We start from the raw sequence: 16628 nt of genomic DNA, 5'->3' as shown, positions 1-16628 counted from the left end.
ATTCATACGCATACTGTTTTATTACCTGAATATAGGAATCGTTGTGTTTTTGTTACATTAAAATTAGATGTTTTCATCAGGTAGCAGGTCGTTTTGCCGCCATGGTTTCTCCTACATACTTCACAGCCCGTTCTTATTCCCAAATACAGACATGAGCTGCATTAAGTTAGTTACAATTTGCAGCTTCACCTCTAGATGCCACTTAATCCTGAAACACTGGTCCTTTCATTGTTTGGAATAAAAGCAAATTGTGAAAAGTGTCCATCAACCAACAGTCCAAAAACCCAAAAATGATTACCTTACTACTAGGTAAATGGGAACCATATCTTTAGCAATATGCAACGCGACTGCATCAGTAATAGCTTTCCACCGGGTCCCTTTCTTATCATACAGGACACAATGTGAAAATGAATCCACTAATGTAGACTGTTTTTTAGCGGGTGTATGTGGGCTGCGGTCCTGTATATCTTGCAGAGAGCAACATTTCTCCCACTCTGCTGCATGCCTCTGCTTGAGGTGCTGGAATAAAGTCGTCGTACTGCTACCTTTGGTTGCAACAGCTTTCAAACAAACTTTGCAGTGGGTTGTGGTTTGTTTGCTGTCGGACGCCACAAAACCAAACCAGTTCCAAACAACCGACAACACTGTGCCTTTTTTGGGGATGAGTTCATCCTGGCTTGCTGCCATGTTGTGTTTACCTGTGGAGAGGCGAGGGGAGAGGTCAGCGCACTCTGACCTACGGGAGCCCAGCGCACTCTGACCTACGGGAGCCCAAAGGGAGCGCCGGTGTTGTGGAAGTTCAAGAGAAAACCGATTTTAACTAAAAGTAAATCGTGTTTAACTACGAATTTGAGTTAATCGATACAATCGATTTATCGCCCAACCCTACTTTCTACTACTACTTCTACTACTACTAGGGTGAGAAAATATTCACATTAAAGAAGCTGCATCCTTTTGAGTTTTTGCCACTTTGCTTGGGAAATTACTTAACCTATTACTTGATTAATCGCTGTAGCTCCTATTGGCTGCCACATATGGTCGGACAAGTGATTTGAAATGTTGTGCGGTGAATACTACAACAGTAATTACCAACACACTGGGATGTGTTGGGAGTTCAACAACCCTACAGTACGATTAATTGGATGAGTCAAACCATTAATACTCTGTAGCTAGCTACAGCTGTCCTGGCTCAGTACCCACCTACTGCAGGAATGCTTCCTTTCTTTTGTGAAGCCGCAGAGCGAAGCAGCAGCTAACGGGGGACCACAGGCCCTGGAATGTTGGCTGGGCCACATCCGAGGTGCCTGGACCGAATTTCCATGATGTGAGTGTGTCGTGGGGGAGCTTTAAATAGCTGCATGTTGTTTACTCTTCAGGTTGAGAGAAGAGGACTGTGGCTAGAGCAGAGGCAATGAGGTGGAGGTTTGGCTGGCAATAAAGGCAGAGAAAGAAAGGCCCATGGTTTGGTTAATTTCAGTTATCATGATACACACACAGGAATAAGTCCTCAAACATCCCTCTGAGATGTTCACACACATTCACTATAGAGGTGAAAGTGTGACGGCAGCCAGGCGAAGCTTCCCTAGAGGAGGAGGAGGAAGAGGAGGTTCAGTGGTTTGCTCAAGGGCATTTTGACAGTGAAGGAAACATTTTATTATTGCAGTGACTAAAAAGTACTAGGGCATCCCTGCAAAACCACAATGGAGGAATCGTTGTTAGCAGTTTTTTCCAGAGTGAGTTTACTCATTTAAGTTTAGTTTTTATTATTAGTTTTAGTTTATTATAATATGGAGGATAGTTGTCAGGGCGAGACTTAAGGAGTTCAGAATAGGTATCACCAGTGCCTCCTCATACTTGTGCTGACAAATTTGACCAAATTGACAAAGACTAAAGCTAAAGACTTAATTTTTAATCTATTTTAGTTTGTTTTGTATTCACACAATATCATTTTTTTAGTTTCTATTTTTATTTTCAGTTAACTCAAATATTTTGCCACACCTAGTTTTAGTTTTTGTGAACTATTATAACCTTGCTTGCGAGGTATGTCTGGGTGTACTAAACTTTTTTTAGACTTTGTTCCAAGTGACCTCACTCATTGATATTTTGCATTTGTACAAGTGCAATAAAAATGGGTGTGGTGTAATACAAACATGGAGTAATACAAACATGCAGCATAGCAGCTCAGTGTGGAAAAAAATGTCTCGATGTCAACTTTGATATAGTCAGCGCTTTGTAAAGCCGTGTACCTGTCAAGTGTAATCATGCTATTCCAATGATAACTTGTCCCGCAACATCCCGAAGTGGCAAAAAACACATTATACATGATAGTCTTGGTGGTATGTCCTTTTTAAGCCTCCTCCTTAGGACCTAGATTATTACCAGTTTTGTTACCCTACTCGCTGCTTAATGGCATGTTTTGGTGATTGAATACCTATCTTTAAAACTAGCGCTGCTCTGGTGAGACACGATCAACTAGTGCAGAAAACAGCTGCTGCTGAAAACAGCCTTCGACATGGGAAAACAACCATATGTGGAGCTGAGAGCAGAACATGTGGTCAGACACGTGGTGAGGGGGTATTTTAGGATTTATTTATTTTTTTTTAGTGAGGGATCACTGATAAAAGGTTATGTGTCTGTGTGCTAATGTGAGATGGTCTGTTTTTGCAGAGCAGTAACTGTCATTAATTTAACATTGTGGAAACTTAGTCATTTCCAAACCTGGCATTCAGAATACTGGTATGCTCACTCACTCTAGTTGTAACTAAACTATTCGGCTGCAAGGCACAATTGTTTTTGCACACAATGTTTAGTTTAGAGACAGTGAGACAGTTCCTTGCTGTAGCTACAAACTGTGTGTGGTTGCTTTGGCCTGCTATATCCATACTATAGAGTTATTTTATATATATATATATATATATATATATATATATATTTTTATATATATATATATATATATATATATATATATATATATATATATATATATATGCAATCTTTCAGAGTGACATATTTGCATTGCACATTTGCTTCACAGCTAACTCTGTATGTTTGAGTTTGAAACAATCACATTCCAGCTTGTGCTCAATGTGTTTTCGGTTGCTTTCTCGCCTGTATGTCGCGCTGTACACTTGTACACACTGTACACATCACGCAGGTTAAAGTTGATTTAGAAACAGGCTTCATGCAGTACAGGTGAACCCTAGGTTAAAATGTGGCAGATGGAGGCTGAGATAGAAAACCACTGTTTGCTTCAAAGTCACCATAGTCACAGTGGATCATTTTTATCATAACTATGAAATTAACAAGACTCAATTGCATTTGATTTCACAGGAGTGTGTTTTCTCAAGACCTTTTTCACAGCAGCCATTTTTGCAATAGTAAACACAGAAGTCACCAATGATACAGGTTCCATTCAGGTCAAACAGGGTTCTGCTGTTGTGCATGTTGACTCACGAGGAAGGGCTCTGCTACACTAAATGGAACAGAGCCTTATCATAGTGTGCTCACTGGGTTATTCAGGGTGTGTATTGGTCAGACTCCTGAGAAAATTGACATCCTAGTGTGCCCTATCGTGATCGAATATTGACATTTCCTCGGGCACACACTGAATTATACTCTGCAGCTTTCGTTTCATAATAAAGCCAATGTCTATGTCCCATTTCATCCGCATTGATCAACTTCACTGCAGTTGAGAGGTCATAAGTGTGTTAAAGTTAATATATTTACATTAGGAAAGGCCTGATTATCAGCTTGGCTGATCGGTTGGATACAATACAACTAACGTCTGCTGCTTGGTACAGTGTGGAAGGTGATGGAGTGAAGTAGTTGGGACCAACTAGATGGAGACAACTTCAGGTTCTTTGCTGAACGGAGAACTATTTATAGAAATGGGAATAAGCAACACTTGAAACACCTTGTGAACTGTCCATGTGATGCCTTTGGCGAAACCTCCAGTTGCTACATTATCACTGCTCAGTTGCAACAGAGAGAGACTGGTTGCACCACCTTATCTCCCAGCTTTATGTGTATGTGTAGCTGAATGAATGTGTATCAACGCTGAGTAGAAGAAGAACATGTGTCCATGATGAAACCTTTTCTTAGATATGTGCAGGTTTAAAAATAGACACCTGTCACAGAGGTGCTGTGGGCGCTCTCGTAGAAGATACGAACCGAAGTCTGAAACTGATTTTGAGCCTGAAAACAGCTGCCCTGAACAGTACTGTAATAATGACTCATCATATGGTGCTGGAAATAGCTGTCTTCAAATGTATTTACAACACAGAGCATTCAGTCAGACATTCTGTATATTTGTTACATAAGATGTTGGTAGCTGGCAATTTAAGACCTGATTACTTATACCTATCTGCACAAATTACTGTGTTAGAGTGAGCACAGTTGTTAAGCTTGATAGAAAAGGCTTCCCTAATTTGCTGGTTAGCCTAGAGGTGGGCGATTATAGAGAAAACACATTTTACAATAAGTAATCACAGCACCCAGCGGTATTTTACTATCAATATCAGGGTAACCTGCAGCGTTTTATAGCGAGGCCTTATTCAGCCTCGGGGAAAATGGTCCAGGACATCACGTAACAAAGGCCACATATTGAATGAGTCATTTGGTAACTACTTGATAACAAGATGAGATGCAGAACCTGTCTTCAGCTCAGCAGGTGATTGATCGATTGATTATATCATCTGTCCACTTCACAGAAATAAATCAGGGAAAAACTAGAGAGAAACAAACCAATCAGTCACAACCACCAACCAGCATTTACCACCAAATCCCTGAATATATATATATGTCAGTATTTAAAATGGTACAAACATTCCCCATTCAGTCAGATGCTTTAGTGGTATAATCACAATATGGATACAGTGTATGAGAATTAGTTATGACAATACAATTAGCTCTACAGTATAAAGACACGATAAAAGTATTATCTTTTAAATGAGTCAGGACCGAAAACTGAGGTCACGTGTTTGTCTTGTTCTCTGTCCTTCCAGCTGCTGGAGCTGTTCGACAGCGAGGACCCGAGGGAGAGGGACTTCCTGAAGACTATCCTGCATCGGATTTACGGAAAGTTTCTGGGGTTGCGGGCCTTCATCAGGAAGCAGATCAACAACATTTTCTTGCGGTGAGTGAAATGTTCAAAAGGCAGGAAAACATGTTTGATGTCCTATCACGTCATGTCAAGGGGGAGTCTTTCTTTTTCTTTCTTTCCCTTATTCAACAAGGTTAATGGCTCATTGGGATTAAAATGCCAAGAGAGACTTCGCCAGGAAGGCAGCATTCAAAACATTGTTACAACAATAAGTGTAGTACAAACGGGCTAAGACAACTGTCGGTAAAGAGTTTGTCTGTATTATGTTCAAGGAAGTTCAGGGACATGAAAAGAGGAAAACAAGTCACGATCCAGTGGGTATTGTTTTAAAAAATTACAATCTTGAGTGGCCTTCTGCTTTCAGCATTTCAATGCAACCGTTCTTAAGATTCCAACACCTGTTCCCTTTATTTCTTTTGACTGTCATCAGTCTTTGGCAAAAAAGTTAGACCCTTTTGGAGCAGTGTTGTCATTTATAGACGCACAAGTTCACTGTGACATACTGCCAAAGTATTATGAGGAAGGCAACAAGAGTCCTGTAGGGTGTTTCCACCACAGAAACTTTCCTGGGGGACCGAAAACCTTTTGAGGAACTCAGGACCTAAACCTGCGTTTCAACGAGTTTCTGTACAATGGTGCCCAAAAGTTCTGTCTCCCCTGGGGTTTCCAAAGGTTCGGGAACTATTAAGGCAGAGTTTGCAAGGCTAAACGTGGTCGAAATGCAGGTCACCCCCCCCTTCCTGTCTCAAACTGTCCTGTCTAATAAAGAGAGCCTTAAAATATATATTAAACAAGAGGAACTGCTGGAAGCCACTAGTGTCAATTTTAGGTTTTTCCTTTGGCTTCATAGTTCCATACTTTCACTGAGGATTCCTACACAGGCAAAAAAATCCATCTTCATTGGGATAATAAAAGACTGTTCTCCTGAATTTTGGAGAATTCTCTAACCTGTCTCAGTTTACGTTGGGACACTGAAGGCACGACTGTCTGTCTGCTTCACAGAAACATACAATGAATGCATCCCAAAAATATGTTCCATCAGCTCAGTTAACGGGAAGCTCTGGTGTGGAGTTTCTGGTTTTCAGTTGTTACGAGCACGATGAGCTCAGTTTGATATTTTATCCATCTCAGACATAATTCTCTTCACGTCATGACATTAAATGGGCATAAACAGATTAATGTCAGCCCATTAAAATGGAGAGGAAGAAGGAAAAATGTTCAGATGGAGGCATCAGATATTCTCAACAGCAGAGCGCTGATTCTTCTGCCTCCTGTTGCTGCGTGACAATGGGATGTAGATGATTGAAACAGGGGGCACTTGATGTCGTTTCCAACAGGCAAGGTGGCAAAACGGTTGCACCCACTTTGGCCATCTGTCACTGAGAATAAAAATAGTGCCACAGTTGTCAAGGCTGTGTCTGTGCATACCATGGGTGCACAGCTAGATGGAAGTGGGTTACCAAACAGAGGAGATGAATGACGTATGGATCATTAAGTTACATAAGAGCAGTTGATTTAAGGTCTCCAGCTTAAATATGTTTATTTTATCTTGTCTAGTTATTTAAATTAGACTTCTTTTCAATAAGGAATTTGCAGGTTTCAGTTTTTTGGCCAAGAATTTAAAGGTGATCCCTGTTTCCTGAAGGCTCTGCAGGCAGACTGACAGCTTTTTTTGGGGGCACAGAAACTTATTATAACAGTCATAATATGAGAGTTGTGTGGTCTGCAGGTTTGTTTTATTTATAAAATCCAGCTCCCAAATCAGAGTGACCAAATTTAAAAGGAACGCAGTATCGGGTGCAGCCTGTTCAGTTATGTGCCATTGTTATTTTGGAGTTGTGACTTTTGCGGTTCGTGTGCTTTATAATTTCTGTTGCTCTTGCAGGTTCATCTATGAGACTGAGCACTTCAATGGAGTTGCTGAGCTGCTAGAAATCCTGGGAAGGTGAGTAACATTGAACATTTGGTCATAACACCATGTGGACGTACTCTGACATGGAGAACAATCACAGTAAACACTGGGATGTAAAATGTTAGTTGAATTTGAAAAGGTTAAACGTAAACAGCCTTTGGTTTTCTGCCCTTTAGCAAGTCGTATTATTGGTTTTGACTCTTTTAACTGTCTGGCATTCGGTAAAACTGACTTTTTATTTAAAACTCTATTGTTTTTACACTCCCAGAGAAAGATGGAAATAAAAGAGAAATGTAATCATCAGTATCACAGAAATCTGGTCCAGGTTGTAAACAGGCCTGTGGAGAATGTTATCTGTGTCCGATGACGTGGAGGACTTGTGCTCTCTTGCAGTCCTAAACTAAAAGGCCCCTCAGGCTTCTTTTCTTCTGCCATCTTGGTTCCACCATTGCACTGAATTCTCTCTGTATCTCTTTTCTGCTTCAGGAAGCGACTACATTCACAGCCGTGCCCTGCTCTGATCACGTTCAGTGTGTGTTACTGCTGCTGTTGGTCTTTCTGCACAGTAACCTGTCCTAACGTTATCCTGTTGTTTTTCTGTTTACAGTATCATCAACGGGTTTGCGTTGCCTCTGAAGGCAGAGCACAAGCAGTTCCTTATGAAAGTGCTCATCCCATTACACACAGCTAAGGCATTGTCCCTTTTCCACGCACAGGTAGGAGAAATTGTCTTTACTGTTAATTTTGTTATCATATTCTTGAGTTTTATCATTTAAAACTTCACAGAAAATATTGGCTGTAGTGTTTAGTTAAATTATACAGCTGTTATTAAGGATGGTCTCTGCAGGGTTGAGCACTGTCATGGTGTTATCTCTGTACTATAGCACCTCCTGGTGGCTTGGAAGTGGAAATGCACTGATTCAATGTGTTTTATCTTAAATATCTCGTATTTTCCACTGTAGGAATCTATAAGAATAATTACATTGATTATAGATTTTTCAGCTCAAATACATATTTAACGAGAGATTTATTCAGATTCAGATGAAGTTCTGTTTGAAGCAGTCTTTGTCTGATGCGGTTTTTGGGTACATTTACTGTTCTACTTTTGTGTCCCTCAGCTGGCCTACTGTGTGGTCCAGTTCCTGGAGAAGGATCCTACACTCACTGAACCGGTAATTTTTTATTTTTTTTTAATCATTCCTCCCACTGAAAGCACAAAGCCTCAAGCACTAAATTTGTCCACACTGCAGAGACATTTGTAGTCGGTGCCAGCAACCGCCCACTCAAACGGACTGTTTTTGTGTCTTTGGTTATTTTTTTCTTTTCCCTTGGAGAGAAATTCTCATGAAATTCTCTGTTATGTTTGCAGGTGATCCGTGGGCTGCTGAAGTTTTGGCCTAAAACCTGCAGCCAGAAAGAGGTATTCTGTCTATAAATACACTTCACACTAATCACAGTTGTCAAACATATCTTGATGTTCCTCTATGTTCTACATCTCGTCTTGAACTAGGTGATGTTCCTGGGTGAAATAGAGGAGATTCTGGATGTCATTGAGCCAACGCAATTCAAGAAAATTCAGGAGCCGTTGTTCAAACAGATCTCTAAATGTGTGGCCAATCCGCACTTTCAGGTACACATATGACACAAACACACAGACACACACAGACAGTCCTTTAGCCATAGCCATTGCTGGCTTCATCAAGCTGTTAATGTCATGGTGTTTTATCACTTTTAAGTATTTAGGACTCAAAATCAGGATAGAAACATGTAATAAATGGTTTATAACACATTATAATGTAGTTTAAGTGCATGGTGCACAAAGACTGAGTTGGTTATTCACATATGAAACATTTAAAGGTCCAGTGTGTAACATTTAGGAGGATCTATTGGCAGAAACAGAATATAATATTCATTGGTATGTTTTCATTGGTGTATAATCACCTGAATATAAGAATCTTTATGCTTTTGTTGCCTTAGAATGAGCTGTTTAAATCTACAAACGCTCTGGGTTGCCTTCTGTAGAGTCTGCCATATTTCAACCAAACACTGGCTGTAGATACAGCCGTTAGTGAGTTTCACGGCCGTCATAGTTTCTCCCTCGTGTTTTGAAAAAGGGAGAGTGAAACGAGTGAGTTGCGATCTGCAACTACACCACTAGATGCAACTAAATCCTACACACTGAACTTTTAAGTTGGAAAATATTACTAATGGAAGTGCATTTAATGTTTTAGTTGATCTTTTTCTTACACATGAGTCACCAGCAGATGTTTCATGTAGCAGTGTCTTTGGATAACGCACCTCAAACTACATCCTCTAAAATGATCATACAGTGGAATCAGCACCTCTCGAAAGCGGTTTCATCATTATTGCCTTCATGAAGGTTGGATTTATTACAGTATTAAGACCTTTCAACACCAAATCCGTATTTTTTGGTATGTTTTAATCCATCATCAGATTAAACTTGTTACACAGAGAAACTTTGCACTTTGTTTGGTGGGAAATTCACAATACAAAACTGAGTCATCAGACAATGCGGTTGATTTTGTGGTCCTCTCACTTGAAAATAGAAAAAGGAAAAGGAAATACTGGGTGCAAGGTGTCGGTAATAAGGAGAGTTTCACCTGCTGATAGACTCACTGCTGTCGCTCTGTTTCTGACTCCTCCCCTCCCATTTCCTCCCCTGCTTCTCTCCACCGGAGGAACCTCCGCAAGTTGTGGCCACTTTCTGCCTGCATCTTGCATGCGGCAACGTGGCTACAATAAGCGTATCTGTCCTCCCTCTTTGTTTCCACACTGTCGCTCTCTCTATTGCTCGCTGTCTGCGTGCTCTCCTCTTCTGACTGGTGCGAGGGAAAGGAAATCGAACCTGTTCCAAAAACTTTAACGAAAATGACATTGTGTAATTGTAATGTGATTGACACGACTTGAGGTCGTATTTGTTTTTAAATGTGCGACGTACTTGTTGCCCAAAGGCCTTAAGACCACTTTAGTTTTAGCTCGGTGTGCTTAGTAAACTGGAGTGGAAATTGCTGTTATGACTTTTATATTAAAGTGACTTGTGATTTACACAATGAGATTCCTGTTTGAACGGGGCTTTTGTTTCCTTTTTAATGATTGATGTAAATTTAGTAGAAAATCAAAGAGGTCTTTATCATTAACCAACACACACACACACACACACACACACACCACACACACTCACTCAGTCAGCCTCATGGAGAGATTTCACTGCAGTGCTTTCTGTCTCTGTGTCCTCACAGGTAGCAGAGCGAGCGCTGTACTTCTGGAATAACGAGTACATTCTCAGCCTCATCGAGGAGAACATCGACAAGATCCTTCCCATCATGTTCGGTAGCCTGTACAGAATCTCAAAAGAGCACTGGAATCCGTAAGTCCTCCAGTCTAGAGAGGGTTGTTTCAGTAAAGCCGTCTGACTAATTTAATAATCCTTCACGTACAGTAACACACGCTAAGCCGAATTACCATGCTAACTCCAGAGGTACTCAGATCCTCCTCTTTTTACTGAAAACCTGTCTCATTACGAAGAGAATCTGAGCTCAAAGGTCCACCGAATGATTAATGCTTTCAGCGACATCTGTGAATCATTAGCAAGAGGATTCTGTTTATTGTTGCCCTATCTCAAGAATGAACATCCATGACGACCTGCTGCGTGTGAATAAAGTGGCCCTTGTGTGCTGCTCTTCAGATAGTGTTTACATGTACACGTTCGACAGACACACAGACGCCACCGTGATGACACGATGTCCCTCGCTGTTGTGCGCACATTTTCTGTACTGAGGATTTTCTTAATTTAATTACCGTATACGGAGAGTTCATATTAATTAACGTGTTATTTAAACGTAAGTGCTGCATGTTAACATAAATCTGTCGGCTTAATTAACGACATTAATTGCATAAATAGTTACATAGTATGTTTATAAGTGTTTTTATTAACAGTTTCAGAAGGAAGAAAGGTACAAGCGCAACAATAAAACACATAATGTTATTGCCAATTAAGTCACCGCTTAGTGCTTGAGGTGAATTAAGTAAACGATACCATAAGTACGAAAACCATGATGCTAATAATAATAATAATAATAAAACACAAGATACAAGAGAGAAGAGCAGAGAAAGAGACTGAATTACAGTCAAAAGTTAATATAATTATAAAATAAGAAGATATCACCCAGTTAGTTCTAGTCTGTCAGGTACTCTGTGTTGTTTTGTGAAATATCTTATCTAGTTACAGTTTAATATATTGATTATGTCTCACTGGCTCAAATGTTTTTGATATTTGTACAGTTTTATCGATAAAGACATTTTCATTCTGTGTGATCTTACATATTTAATCAGTTCACTGATTACAAAACAAATACAATTAGGAACAATTAGGTCTTTTATTTTATTATGTTTATTTAGCAGGGACAATGCATGTATTGTACAATATGTAACTAAAAGCTCATTTTCATCAGTAGTCAACTAGTGATGCACAGGAGATAACAGATGGGTTGTCATTGAAAAAGAAAAACAGACGCCAACAAAATCCAAGAATAACAATACTAAATTCCTGTTAAGGAGCATCAAACATTTACCCACTCAACCCTAGTGTTATCTAGCCATACAGATAGTTATACTGCAATGAGCCCAGGTTTGAGATTTATGTTGCCACATTATGTCGATGGAGGTGAAAGGAATTTAATTTGAGATGTTGTTGATCTTTTCCCGGCATGATTGTCTTTGTTACTGTGCACAGCCCACACTACGCTCTGTTAATGGTTTTTATTAGAACTAGTTATTGGAAATAGTTCATATGAAAACTGTTGGCAGTGTGTTTGTTTAGGCTTGTGATACACGGAGTTAAACATGTTAAAAATATCCACTGCTCTGAGTGCTTCCTAGTTGTGTTACTGATGCCAGAGTGTCTCCACTGTGTTGCAGGACAATCGTCGCTCTGGTGTACAACGTGCTGAAGACGTTGATGGAGATGAACTGCACGCTGTTTGATGAGCTGACCTCCTCCTATAAAGCAGACAGGCAACGGTCAGTAACAGACACAATACAGACTGTGAATTAGATTGAACACTCCTTTATCTCATTACGTTTGTCACCTACTGGACCAATCTCAATTGTCCCCGAGGCCACTAAAACCAGTTTGTCATCTTCACTCCATCGGGAATTATTAGATTAATGAATGCAGCATCTGTCAGTCACTGCTGGTTTTCCACCAGGCAGTTAAATAATTGAATTCACCTTGCAGACCAGATGTTAACATGTGTCGGGTTGGATAGATGGAAGAGGTTCTTGGTCTGACGAGCACTATGAATTGTGGGATTTTTATTTAAATCATGTCCAATCAACTGAACCTGCCACATTTGACTTACAGTCCACTTCTAGATGTATCTCAGATCTAAAACTGTGTCTTTGTTCTGTCATTGTAGATTATTGTATGAAATGAATTAACACAATAACGTGCAGTAGGTAAATGGGTACAGTAATAAAACACCACCAAACATTCAAAAGGGATCTGTCAATAACAAAAGATTTTAATCCATGTTGTTCTGCTTCAAGTATATTTTATTTCCCTTTTTTTAAGAGTGAAAGAGAGAGAAATAGTATGAAGTGACAGCTAAAGCCAGGTTACATGTTCCTTCCACTGTACTGGATGTTGTTTTGTTGAAGCTTTATACGCTGCCTGTATCACACACAATACTCTGTGAGTGGAGGCTGTGAATACAAATCACTGTATTTATTGTTGACAGATAACTCATCGTCTGTGAGAATGTACAAACATCCCCGGGTTGTATTTTCTACAGGATGCTCCAACTGTGAGACAATACTGTCGTAGTTTTAAACACAACCAACCAGATTTTTTTTATTATTGCGGAAAATGAGCCAAATATCCTAAATTATAGTTTTCACTTGTGACTAAAATGAAAGCTGTCAGTCGAATCTCTGCACTTTTATTTAAATATCTTATAAACAGAGATACATTACAGGAAACGCCTCATCTCTCAGACTGTGAATCCAATAGTGTGATTGAGTTCAACAAAATGTGCTGTTACTGTTTGGTTAATGAGCACAGACATCTTGGTTTTAAATTTGATGTCCATAGAAATCTATTGAGGGGTTTACAGGGGTTATGTCATTATAAGAGCAAGAGAAACAAGGTTAGGAAGTCTGTTGCCTACTAAATTAAATAAACAATTATCTTCTTCTGTTGCGTACAGGATGTTTTATGGTTGGTGCAGGAGGTGAAAATAGGAAAATATTTCTATAAGTTAGTCCGTGAAGCGTATAAATTACTACATTACATTCAGTGTTTCCTCTATGTTGATTTTGGAGCTATGCTGAATGTGCTTGGCCCAACAACAACAACATGTGGGACTCGAGCTCGAGCCTGCATTTACTGGAAGTTGCCATGCTCGATGAAGATGCTGCTACTTGTATCTTTAATTAGGATTGAATTTGTGTCACTTTGTATTCATATTTTTGTTGTTGTTGGTGGTTTTTATTTAACCTAAATTAAAATTCCTAAAATATCTTCTGCACAGGGAGAAGAAGAAGGAGCAGGAGAGGGACGAGCTATGGAAGCAACTGGAGGAGTTGAGGCTCAGCAACCCCACTCTGGTCCAGAACAACTGCCACGGGCTCCCGAGTGTCCAGAACAACAACAACAACAACAGCAACAACAACAACAACAATAGTAATAATAATAACGACCACCAGGACAAGAGCGTTGATGCTGCTGCCGTCGCCACAGACGACGACGACCCTGACGTCAGCGTGGCGGCCAATGAGAGCACCCCATGTGCCAAATGACAGCGGACGCCAGTTTTTTATTCCGTGACGGTTTGACATCGTGTTCAGGACTGTCAGGAGAGGATTAACGGAGGCAGAAAAACACAAATTACACCTCAACAGTATATTAAATCTACTTAGAGTGACTTAGAACGCCAGCATTTCTTTGGCAGAAAAAATATATATATTTCAACTTAAGACTATTTTTGGATGTTACAGTGTGGCTGCAGTATATTGTTTATTTGTCTGATCAAAGATGTATCCTTTCACATTTAGTTTCTTAACTGAAAATGATTTTTTTTTTTTTTGTTATATTCATTGTATGATACATGGGAGGGGAGAAAATAATAATGACTTGAATTTAATGTTTCCGATTGTGCTGCACTTAGACAAGCTGAATAGCTATTTAAAGATGTCTATTTTTTAATGTGCTTTTCCTTGTTGCTGCCAACACTTGGGTGCAATCCTTAAGGAAGAAGGGAACCGCGGACTTTGGGAGTATTTGGGGCAGATGGGACCAGATCCATAACTAGACATTTAGTGTCCATTACTGTATAGAAAAGGGCTGTTATCAGGAGCGGTAGAGATGTAGGACGGGAGGTGCATGGCCAAAACAGAAAAATCCTAAAGAATAATAATCCCAGATATGGACCGAGTGACTCTAGTTGGGACAATGAAGGCAAAACTTGTTCACAATTAGGGTAAATGTCATATATGTGAGATTATTCTTGTGTTTCAGGTGTTGGTAAATATTTTTTTATCTGGGTGAAAACGTGAAGCTAATTGTTGCAAGATTATTTACACTAAAGTATTGAGAACAGGGCTTTCAAAGAATGAAACATTTTTCAGCCTGACTGGAATTAAAAGAATGGTTAGACATTTTGGGAAATGGGCTTATTGCCTTTCTCGGTCACAAGTAGATGAAAAGATTGATGCCACCCTCGTGTCTCTATGGGAAATACGAAGCTACAGATAGCAGCTGGTTAGCTTAGCCTAGCCTAAAGTCTTGAAACAGAGGGTAAACAGTTAGCCTGGCTTTGTATAAAGCTGCGTTCAGACTGACTTTAGCCCGAAACGCAGCCCTCTCATTTGAACCAGACTCAGCTTTTGCTGCAGCACAACAAGAGTCATCCAGCAGGTTGCTGCGTTGGTCAACCACGTGTTATATTTCTCCTGTTTACCAAGATAAAACTGTTTTTATTTTGCTGAGTATTACAAGCCGCTGTGCAGTGTTTTGGTGTCGATAAGCTTTTAAACTCATTACTCTGTTACTCCTTTACTTCCTGGATCATGTTTCATTCAACAACTCCTGTCGGCCTCACCAACACAGCCGCCCGCGTCCTTCTAACGCCAGGCGGTTTTAGACGAGGTTATGCACCAGACTATTTTCTGAATTTAGTTTTTTTACACTTTGGTGTTAAGCAAACTAAATAAAACATGGTAATTAGTGATCTTTAGAGGTGCTTTTAAGAGGATTTTGTTACTTTTGACAGAGCCAGGCTAGCTGTTCCCCTCCGTTTCCAGTCTTTATGCTAAGCTAAGCTAACTGTCCGCTAGTTGTAGCTTCATATTTACCGCAGAGACATGAGAGTGGTGTCAATCTTCTCGTTTATCTCTCGGAAAGACCCCGAGTGAGAGCATTCCCCAGAATATTGAATTATTCCTTTTTAAAAGTAGTCGATTTAAGAGATACAACATATGAGACCTACAGTACTATATTTTTCCAGAGTATTGAGAAGGCAAATATTTTTGAATGTTTCATTTTGCAGATGGATTACGATAGGATGCGCTTGAGTGTATATTTGTTGAGTGCGTATCTGTGTATATGTTAGTTTGGAGGCTACTTAAAGGGAAATGCCACTCAGTTTAAGATTTTATGTACAGTACATTGTTTCTGTGGTCTAGGAAAGTGCAGTCAGTGCTTAGGAACATACGTGGTTCTCTTGTCAAAGCTGCAAAAGCAAAGACTTAACACTTGTCTTACACTTCTGATCATCTGGTATTTCCCAATGCACAAGAGGCTGATTTTGTGTATTGTGAGTTTTTATATCCAAACAAGGCTCATTATGAATTAGTGATATCAAGACGATTAGAAAATCCCTACAGGATTGTTTTTAATCTTTACCATCAATGCCTGTTCACTCCCTGCATCTCCAGACTTTATTATAACCTCTCGTTTGCTTTTATTTTCCAGTTTCTGACGTTGGGAGTTGATAGATGTGTTCATGAACTTAATCTGACTGCCATAGATCATAGGAACAACTTTTTAAAAACAAAAAAACTGAATTGTGTTCCCTCTGAACCCCGAGTGTCCGCTCTCTTACTTTTGAGTTCATATTTTTTAGGTCCAGTCTCTTTCTGATGCCTTTCTGTCAGTACAGCATTCCAACCTCTGTGACGTTTTAAAAAAACTGCGTGGGGAACCTGTTTTGTAATCACAGATCTTATTTAGGTTTCACCATCAAATAAAGTCGACTTTATCTTTCTACTCAAAGCTTAAACACCAGTGTTGTTCTTTCTCTCTCTATCTCTCTATCTCTCTCTCACTGCAGTGTGTTGGGTTGTAGTACATCATGGAGGTCAACAGGTGGTGCAAGGTTGTTTCTTTCTCTCGCCTGTGGTCACTGCCGAGCTTCTGGGCCCCGACAAAGAGCAGATATTACTGTTGGTCACTTTATATGACATTTTCAGACTGTGTGTATGTAATATAATGTCAGAAACAATCCCATACATCTCTAAAAATGTCCAGAATTAATGTTTTTATCAGAGAGGGCAAAGGTACACACATTCTTTACTCGAGCAGAAGTATAGATAGAT

The 16628-nt window shown here is 39.8% G+C and overlaps 1 protein-coding gene across 2 annotated transcripts in view; it reads left to right on the top strand.

The window, feature by feature from the left end:
• ppp2r5a (protein phosphatase 2, regulatory subunit B', alpha isoform) overlaps positions 1 to 16299 on the top strand; it is a 44179-nt gene extending 27880 nt beyond the window's left edge. Inside the window, exons 5-13 of one of the 2 annotated variants that reach the window (XM_051408471.1) lie at positions 5004 to 5134; positions 6987 to 7046; positions 7621 to 7729; positions 8132 to 8185; positions 8383 to 8433; positions 8524 to 8643; positions 10274 to 10401; positions 11952 to 12053; positions 13565 to 16299. In XM_051408471.1, coding sequence (XP_051264431.1) covers positions 5004 to 5134; positions 6987 to 7046; positions 7621 to 7729; positions 8132 to 8185; positions 8383 to 8433; positions 8524 to 8643; positions 10274 to 10401; positions 11952 to 12053; positions 13565 to 13832 — 1023 coding nt within the window. In that variant the 3' untranslated portion in view covers positions 13833 to 16299. Of the gene's footprint in view, positions 1 to 5003; positions 5135 to 6986; positions 7047 to 7620; positions 7731 to 8131; positions 8186 to 8382; positions 8434 to 8523; positions 8644 to 10273; positions 10402 to 11951; positions 12054 to 13564 lie in introns of both variants that reach the window. The other variant, XM_051408472.1, reaches the window with a different exon arrangement.
• Positions 16300 to 16628: the final 329 nt, after the last annotated feature.

Source organism: Dicentrarchus labrax, unplaced genomic scaffold, assembly GCF_905237075.1.
Source record: "Dicentrarchus labrax unplaced genomic scaffold, dlabrax2021, whole genome shotgun sequence".
NCBI lineage: Eukaryota > Metazoa > Chordata > Actinopteri > Moronidae > Dicentrarchus > Dicentrarchus labrax.
This window is presented reverse-complemented; position numbering and strand designations above follow the sequence as displayed.